Here is a 9,961-nt window from a genome sequence, read left to right as displayed (position 1 = left end):
ACTGCTAAAGTCATGTTTAACACTGCTAAAGTCATGTTTAACATCCCTAAAGTAATGTTTAACACTGCTAAAGTCATGTTTAACACTGCTAAAGTCATGTTTAACACTGCTAAAGTCATGTTTAACACTACTAAAGTAATGCTTAACACTGCTAAAGTCATGTTTAACACTGCTAAAGTCATGTTTTAACACTGCATGTTTAAAGTCATGTTTAACACTAAAGTCATGTTTAACACTGCTAAAGTCATGTTTAACACTGCTAAAGTCATGTTTAACACTGCTAAAGTCATGTTTTAAAGTCACACTGCTAAAGTAATGTTTAACACTGTCATGTTTAAAAGTAAATGTTTAACACTGCTAAAGTCATGTTTAACACTGCTAAAGTAATGTTTAACACTGCTAAAGTCATGTTTAACACTGCTAAAGTCATGTTTAACACTGCTAAAGTCATGTTTAACACTGCTAAAGTCATGTTTAACACTGCTAAAGTCATGTTTAACACTGCTAAAGTCATGTTTAACACTGCTAAAGTAATGTTTAACACTGCTAAAGTAATGTTTAACACTGCTAAAGTCATGTTTAACACTGCTAAAGTAAATGTGCTAAAGTCATGTTTAACACTGCTAACACTGTCATGTTTAACACTGCTAAAGTCATGTTTAACTAAAGTAATGTTTAACACTGCTAAAGTCATGTTTAACACTGCTAAAGTAATGTTTAACACTGCTAAAAAGTTTCATGTTTAACACTGCTAAAGTCATGTTTAACACTGCTAAAGTTTAACATGTTTAACACTAACACTGCTAAAGTCATGTTTAACATCTGCTAAAGTCATGTTTAACAGCTAAAATGTTTAACACTGCTAAAAGTTTAACACTCATGTTTAACACTGCTAAAGTCATGTTTAACACTGCTAAAGTCATGTTTTTAAGTCATGTTTAACACTGCTAAAGTAATGTTTAACACTGCTAAAGTCATGTTTAACATCACTAAAGTAATGTTTAACACTGCTAAAGTCATGTTTAACACTGCTAAAGTCATGTTTAACACTGCTAAAGTAATGTTTAACACTGCTAAAGTAATGTTTAACACTGCTAAAGTCATGTTTAACACTGCTAAAGTCATGTTTTTAACATGTTTCACTAAAGTAATGTTTAACACTGCTAAAAAGTTTAATGTTTACACTAAAGTCATGCTAAAGTCATGTTTAACACTGCTAAAGTCATGTTTAACACTGCTAAAGTCATGTTTAACACTGCTAAAGTCATGTTTAACACTGCTAAAGTAATGCTTAACACTGCTAAAGTCATGTCTAACACTGCTAAAGTCATGTTTAACACTGCTAAAGTAATGTTTAACACTGCTAAAGTCATGTTTAACACTGCTAAAGTAATGTCTAACACTGCTAAAGTCATGTTTAACACTGCTAAAGTCATGTTTAACACTGCTAAAGTCATGTTTAACACTGCTAAAGTCATGTTTAACACTGCTAAAGTCATGTTTAACATCCCTAAAGTAATGTTTAACACTGCTAAAGTCATGTTTAACACTGCTAAAGTCATGTTTAACACTGCTAAAGTCATGTTTAACACTGCTAAAGTCATGTTTAACATCCCTAAAGTAATGTTTAACACTGCTAAAGTCATGTTTAACACTGCTAAAGTCATGTTTAACACTGCTAAAGTCATGTTTAACAGTTAGCTAAAAGAAACATCAAAGTAAAATGTAAAATCATACTTACTTTTCAACCTATATAACTATTAAAGTGCTTTTTGTATTTTGGATGGATGAATATAGCGATAAATAAAAATAAGCTGATGTCATATCTGACATTTGTCTTCTGTAGCGCATGCGTAACTTGTTAATACAAAAAAACTGTGATCTAATATGCTGACTAAGGGCAGACACAAATAAAACATTGAAGCGGCCCTGATATTGAATAACTTCTACATAAACCAATACCTGACCAAGGGGAATGTGGGAAACGTAGTCATGCAGAATCACTATGGTGAGCTTAGGTTCTTGCTTACACAAAGCACAGTCGTAGTTCCACTATCAGACTCCAGATCCCTGCATGCCTATTGGGTTTGCTACAACTTTTGCTTTAAAAAATATGAATGATCAAATAATGAAATAAAAGATAAAATAAAATAAAAGGAAAACATTTCAGTGGGTCCCCTTCTTAAAAATGGTCTTGTTGGAGCAGAACGTATATTCTACGTCTGGCTACACGCTGGATCTAGAGATAGAGATAGGAGATCCAGTAAACCAGGTTAAAGAGACCGAAAGCGGTGGGGAAACCGATGCGAGCGTACGAGTCTATCTTGGCGACACGGATGTGCAACCGCCCATGCCGCCAGGCCCCAGAGCGGCAGTCCTCGAAACAGCAGAAGAAGCTGGTGCAGTCCTTGCCGTCTAGGCACTCGTAGCCATACTCCTCATCCCGCTCCTGCATGTGGGTGGCGTTGTTCATCTGGATGGCGGTGGCTGAGCGAGGGCGTATGTCCACCGTAGGGGTCTGCTTTTAACAGAGAGAGCACAGTTAGCAACTGGAGTCTAAGAGGTGAAACATGGGGGACCTAATTTAGTCTCTATCTTAGTACACAAAATATAATTTTTAACTTCACTTGGAAATTGAATATTTTTAAGCATTTCAGTAAAACACAAATAAGCCATCATTGGTACCTGTATTTAATTAGAGTGGCTTAAAGCTGACAATGGACTATTCCCTTTGGAACACACAATGCAAATTACATCTATGGGTAAAGCCAAAAGTACAAAGTATCTGGCTTCTGTAGGATACATTGTGTATTGGGCTTTATTTAGTCGAAAGATGATGCTAGTGCTGGGCAACCTATTTTAAACTCTGTTTTGCACGTCATGGGAAAATACGAGGAGTATCATGGTTATCATTAGTCCCAAACCTAAACACAGTCCCTTTTTGCACAATGATTCACTCAAATTACATAATTCTTGTTCTGTATGTGGATGCCATTGAGTGGATTTCAGAGGGGGAACATTTGAATTTATTCTAAATGGATAATGATGTAGGCTGTACGATAAGAAAGACTGTTGAGCAGGGACTCACTGTTCCTCCATTTCCTATCCCTAAATGGGTTAAATCAACCTCCTTTAAAGCCTGCTCACCACTTGAGAGCACAGCCTTTCATTTCTGACAATTCCTAAAATAGTCCTTTGCTCCATCAGTCAAAGGAGGCACAATTAGCATTTTCATGGGCTTTTATCTCAAAATGGCAAGCCACCTTTGCACATATGTCTTCTCTCGTAATGAACTATAAGACTGAGTTTCTGCTGACCCAGCATAATATTTTGTGTATGATTCATTTAGAAATATAATGACGCAGTTACAGACAGTATTGTATTGTTCCACTTCAAATAAACTGAATGGAATCGCTACTAACTGAACAGAGCCCAAAGCCTTTAACCTCTTACCCCTAATCTCTAGCCCTAGCCTCTAGGCCCTATCCCGTAACCTCTAACCCCTAGCCTCTAACCTCTAGGCTCTGGACTCTAACCCCAAGCCCCTAACCTCTAGCCTCTAACCTCTAGTCCCTAGCCTCTAAACCTCTAGTCCCTAGCCTCTAACCCCTAGCCTCTAACCTCTAGACTCTAACGCCTAGACTCTAACGCCTAGTCTCTAGTCCCTAGCCTCAAACCTCTAGTCCCTAGCCTCTAACCTCTAGTCCCTAGCCTCTAACCCCAAGCCCCTAACCTCTAGGCCCTATCCCATAGCCTCTAACCCCTAGCCTCTAACCCCTATCCCCTAATCTCTAACCCCTAGCCCCTAACCCATAGGCACCAACCCCTAACCTCTAGGCCCTATCCCATAGCCTCTAACCCCTAGCCTCTAACCCCTAGCCCCTAACCCATAGGCACCAACCTCTAACCTCTAGGCCCTATCCCATATCCTTTAGCCTCTTGGCTTTATTGTAGCTAATGGATGTCATGCTAGTGCTATGTATAGGTAATCATACTGCTTTCCTAATGTCCTCATAAAATGAACCATATGTGTGTGAAGCACCATCAAACGCCATAAGCTTTGGGGTTAAATTGTTTAAAGGCATGTGTCATTATAAAATATCAAAACACTGATTTGACTGTAGCTCCTTCTCTGCAGCTCAAATTTGCCCAGCACTAGAATACAAGGATGCTTGTAGTTCCTTTGAAAACGATGCATAACCACATGTAAAGATTGGTTGGTTCCACATTATACTCTGATTGATTGACAACCAGGGGATTTGCAGCTAGGTCGAACATATACAGGTTAATACAACCTAATAATTCCATGTGGAGCGTTTGAAAATAAACACATTCATTGGACCAGCTCTGTGGCTGATTCTACAGGAATAGGATTGAAAATGTCACCAATGGTCAAGAAATCAAGTAATAAAGTGGCTGCAGATCATTTTTTATATTTTTTTAAAGAATATAATAACAGTAAAACAGTTATGCTGTGTTTGGTGAGTAGTTCGCTAAAATGGGAAGCTTTTTGTACTGCTAACATTTGCTTCCAGTCACTTTCGCTCGTTAATTCTGTAGAATCAGTAATGGCGCTGGTCCAATGAATGTGTTCATTTTCCAACGCTTCCGCATGGAATTATTACTTTGTTTTAACCTTTTATCATCAACCTAGATTTGCACCAGGAAGCAGCATCGGGTCATGTGACTCGGTTCTCAAAGGGGGGGTTGCACGGGAGAAGGAAGCGTGTAGTGGAAGCGTGTAGTGGAAGCGTGTAGTGGAAGCGTGTAGTGGAAGCTGGCTCAAGCAGAAGAGCAAACCCAGATCCTGCAGTGTGGCCGGGGTTTGCAAACAAAAGTGGCATAACCAGCTTTAACCGGATGAAGTAGACAACCTCTCAAAATGAATCATTGACGGAAACACTAAGGGCTCTATTCAATCCGCACCGTGGAAGTTCAGCTTTACAGGTTGAATATAGGCCTTAGTCTCCTACTCTGGATAACTACCACTATAATCAAAGCTTAGTGTCAGCTGTAGTTCATTTTTTGTCCATTATTTAAAATAGCTATAAAAATGATCTCACTTTAAATGGCTGGTTCAAATGTTTACCATACTTACAGTATCCTCTGACTAATGGTATTTAAATTCAGTCAAATTACCCCATTAAGAAATGTTACACTTCCATATAATAGATTCAGGGTGATTCTGTTTTTTAAAGCACATCATCTTCTTTACTTGAGTGTTAAATATACAGGTAACTGCCAAAATAAAGGAAACACCAACATAAAGTGTCTTAAGAGGGCATTGGGCCACCACAAGCCAGAACAGCTTCAATGCACCTTGGCATAGATTTTACAAGTGTCTGGAACTCTATTGGAGGGATTCACACCATTCTTCCACGAAAAATTCCATTATTTGGTGTTTTGTTGATGGTGGTGGAAAACGCTGTCTCAGGCACCGCTCCTGAATCTCCCATAAGTTCCAATTGGGTTGAGATCTGGTGACTGAGATGGTCATGGCATATGCTTTACATCGTTTTCATGCTCATCAAACCATTCAGTGACCTCTCGTGCCCTGTGGATAGGGGCATTGTCATCCTATGGGGGCATGGCCATAGTAGCAGCATTGCCCAGCATTTTATACATGACCCTAAACATGATGGGATGCTAATTGCTTAATTAACTCAGAAACCACACCTGTGTGGAAGCACCTGCTTTCAATATACTTTGTATGCCTCATTAAGTGTTTCCATTATTTTGGCAGTTACCTGTGAGTGTTTTAGAGATTACTGGGGCTAAATCTACTCTGCTGCATGTGGAGCCATTAAAATGATCACTACTAATTAGGCTTAACACAGTGTAGGGGTTGTCTATTTCAGTGTGTTAAGGCTCTGCTGATTCTATAGGAAGCATCAGGTTAAAAGCCCCACAAACACACGGGTAGCTTAGCTTGACAGGGGAAATAGAGCTGCCACTGCATTATTGTTCAAATTGCACAGTGTAAAAAATAAAATAAGTCCGAATGAAACCATTTTGTACCATCTTTTTACTAGCTGTGGACGTGTATGTGCTGGTTATGTGAGAGAGCAGAATGTTGTCATTACACAAGTATGTCTGGCTGCCTCTGCACAGTGAGCGCTTTGTTTGGTGGTATTGCGGAAGACATTCTGAGGTAAAGGTAAAGAAATGGTCTCTAAAACAGACATGTAGCAGTGAGGTACAATAGCTGGGTACAGAGACAGGCAAAATGCAGCAGACACATGCAGTCAATAGATGAAACTCAGACACGGGCAATATACCTTTGAGGAAAATAGCCGGAGGAGCTTTTGTCCCAACAGGAAACAAAGAATATGTAGAATTAAAAGAGAACAACACAAAAAAGAACAAATGTAAAAAGACAAACAGAGAGAATGTCTAAAGAAAATAACACAGTAGAAGTAGGAAGGGAACAACATACTGGCGAGACACACATACAGGAGGAAGATGCAGGACCGGATACATCAAATTGTGGACCAGGTTGATCCCCAGTCAATTTTACATTTAGAGATGTGCCATATCCATGAAACAAACTTGACATCAACGATTTAGGGATGATATTGATCCTAGTTGGGCTCAGAGCTGACCCGTTACACCAAGACAAGACAATGGCATTTTTAAGCTCAGTTAAGGGCATTTTTATCTGACAAACACATTGAACATGGATTTGTAGTACTTTAAACTCTCAAACTACTGTATCTTCAAAAATGCTTTTTTACTGCTTTTATTTCCGGTTTATCAAACAATTAGTCCTAATGGAATAACACATCAGTTCCAGTATGCTTACATTTAACAGATTGATTATAAATACACTGTCGTTGTCTACATACACACTGTTGTTGTCTACATACAATTATTTGAACAATTACTGTACCATCATAACATTTCATAACATTGAAATAGGACATCATTATTTACTTATTCATTTTTAAATTTTCAGAAAATGGTTAAATCCTTAAACCTAAAACCTATGAGAAATGAAAATGGTTAGTCCCTTACACCCAAAACCTATGAGAAATGAAAATGGTTAGACCCTTACACTATAAAAACCTATGAGAAATGAAAATGGATATACCATTACACCCAAAACCTACGAGAAATGAAACTGCTTAGACCATTCGGTTTTTGTTCTATGAGAAATTAAAACAGATAGACCCTTACACCCAAAACCTATGAGAAATTAAATTGGTTAGAACCTTACATCCAAAACCTATGAGAACTTAAAATGGTTAGACTATTACACCCAAAACCCACAAGAAATTAAAATGGTTAGACCCTTACACCCAAAAGCCATAATAAATGAAAATGGTTAGGCTCTTACACCACAAAAACCTATGAGAACAGAAAATGGTTACACCCAAAACCCATGAGAAATGAAAATGTTTAGGCCCTTACACCCAAAAGCCATAATACATGAAAATGGTTAGGCCCTTGCACCCAAAAGCCATAATAAATTAAAATGGTTAGACCCTTACACCACAAAAACCTATGAGAACGGAAAATGGTAACACCCAAAACCCATGAGAAATGAAAATGGTTAGGCCCTTACCCCCAAAAGCCATAATAAATGAAAATGGTTAGACCCTTACCCCCAAAACCTAAGAGAAATTAAAATGGTTAGACCGTTCCACTCAAAACCTATGAGAAATGAAAATGGATATACCATTACACCCAAAAACCTACGAGAAATGAAACTGGTTAGACCCTTACAACACACAATACCTATGAGTGTCACGACCTTAGAGAGCTGTTGTATTTCTCTATTTGGTGAGGTCAGGGTGCGAGGTGGGGTGGGCTTTCGATGTTTTGTATTTCTTTGGTTTTGGCCGAGCGTGGTTCCCAATCAGAGGCAGCTGTCTATCGTTGTCTCTGATTGGGAATCGTACTTAGGTAGCCTGTTTTCCCACCTATGTTGTGGGATCTTGTTTTTTGTTAGCTCTGTGAAGCCGGCAGAACGTGACGTTCGTTATTCCGTTTGTTGCTTTTGTTTGGTGTTCTGAGTTTTAAAGATCATGAACACTTACCAGGCTGCACATTGGTCTACTTCTTCAGACGAACGTCACAGAAGATCCCACCACAAAAGGACCAAGCAGCGTTTTCTGGAGTGGACATGGGAGGAGGTACTGGAAGGCAAGGGACCGTGGGCACAGGCTGGAGAATATCGCCATCCTAAGGAGGAGCTGGCATGAGTTGGCATGACGAAGCATGCACGAGAGGCAGCCCCAAAAAATGTTTTTGGGGGGCACACGGGGAGATTGGCGGAGTCAGGTTATAGACCTGAGCCAACTCCCCGTGCTTACCGCGGGGAGCGAGTGACCGGGCAGGCACCGTGTTATGCGGTAAAGCGCACGGTGTCGCCAGGGCGCGTGCACAGCCCGGTGCACTCGGAGCCAGCTCTCCGCAAGTGCCACACTAGAATGGGCATCCAGTCAGGCCGGATTGTGCCAGCTCAGCGATCTTGGTCTCCGGTGCGCCGTTTCGGCCCAGGGTATCCTGCACAAGCTCTGCGAACTGTGTCTCCGGTGCGCTGTGACAGCTCAGTGTGTCCTGTGCCTGCGCTCCACACGTGCCGGGCTAAAGTAGGCATTCAGCCACGAGGAGCGGTGCGAGTTGTAAGCACCAGATCTCCAGTGCTCCCACACAGCCCGGTTCAACCTGTGCCTGCGCTCTGGAGGTGCTGTGCTAAAGTGGGCATTCAGCCTGGAAGAGTGGTGCCAAGGATAGGCACCAGATCTACAGTGCTCCCCCACAGTCCGGTTCATCCTGTGCCTGCTCCATGGGTCTCCAGTCCGGAGCCTCCGGCGACGGTCCCTAGTCCGGGGCCTGCGGCGAGGGTCCCCAGTCCGGGGCCTGCAGCGAGGGTCCCCAGTCCGGGGCCTGCAACGAGGGTCCCCAGTCCGGGGCCTGCAACGAGGGTCCCTAGTCCGGGGTCTGCGGCGAGGATCCCCAGTCCGTGGCCGGTGACGATGGTCCCCGCACCAGAGGCGCCACTAAAGTGGGGGGAGCCAGAGGCGGAGTGGGGGCTATGCCCTGAACCGGAGCCGCCGCCAAGGGTAGATGCCCACCCGGACCCTCCCCTATAGGTTCAGGTTTGCGGCCGGGAATCCGCACCTTGGGGGGGGGTACTGTCACGCCATGACCGTAGAGAGACGTTTTATTTCTCTATTTGGTGAGGTCAGGGTGTGAGGTGGGGTGGGCATTCTATGTTTTGTATTTCTTTGGTTTTGGCCGAGTGTGGTTCCCAATCAGACGCAGCTGTCTATCGTTGTCTCTGATTGGGCATCATACTTAGGTAGCCTGTTTTCCTACCTATGTTGTGGAATCTTGTTTTTTGTTAGCTCTGTGAAGCCGGCAGAACGTGACGTTCGTTATTCCTTTTGTTGTTTTTGTTTGGTGTTCTGAGTATTAAAGATCATGAACACTTACCAGGCTGCACCTTGGTCTACTTCTTCAGACGAACATCACAATGAGAAATGAAAATGATTAGACCCTTATACCCAAAACCTATGAGAAATTAAAATGATTAGACCCTTATACCCAAAACCTATGAGAAATTAAAATGGATAGACCCTTATACCCAAAACCCATGAGAATTAAAAAATGTTAGACACTTAAACCCATAATACATTAAAATGGTCAGACCCATAGACCAAAAACCTATGAGAAATGAAAATGGTTCGACCCTTACAGACAATACCTATAAGAAATGAAAACGGTCAGAACCTAACAACCAAAATCTATGAGACATGAAAACAGGTTAGACCCTTACACACAAAACCTATGAGATATGAAAATGGATAGGCACTTACACCCAAAACCCATAAGAAATGAAAATGGTCAGACCCTTACACCAAAACCTATGAGAAAATAAAACGGATAGATCATTACACCCAAATCCAATGAGAAATTAGTATGGTTAGACCCTTACACCCAAAACCTATGAGAA

At 41.3% G+C, this 9,961-nt stretch overlaps 1 protein-coding gene across 1 annotated transcript in view; it reads right to left on the bottom strand.

The window, feature by feature from the left end:
- Positions 1–1,696: 1,696 nt before the first annotated feature.
- Positions 1,697–9,961, bottom strand: part of LOC115136208 (gamma-aminobutyric acid receptor subunit gamma-2) — a 64,292-nt gene continuing 56,027 nt past the window's right edge. The window contains exons 9-10 of the mRNA XM_029671773.2: positions 6,279–6,302; positions 1,697–2,518 (exon numbers count right to left, since the gene is read on the bottom strand). Coding sequence (XP_029527633.1) covers positions 2,240–2,518; positions 6,279–6,302 — 303 coding nt within the window. The 3' untranslated portion in view covers positions 1,697–2,239. The remainder of the gene's footprint in view (positions 2,519–6,278; positions 6,303–9,961) is intronic.

This window comes from Oncorhynchus nerka, linkage group LG10 (genome assembly GCF_034236695.1).
Source record: "Oncorhynchus nerka isolate Pitt River linkage group LG10, Oner_Uvic_2.0, whole genome shotgun sequence".
Classification (NCBI taxonomy): Eukaryota; Metazoa; Chordata; class Actinopteri; order Salmoniformes; family Salmonidae; genus Oncorhynchus; species Oncorhynchus nerka.
The sequence above is the reverse complement of the archived record's forward strand: the minus strand, read 5'-3'. Positions and strand labels throughout refer to the sequence as shown.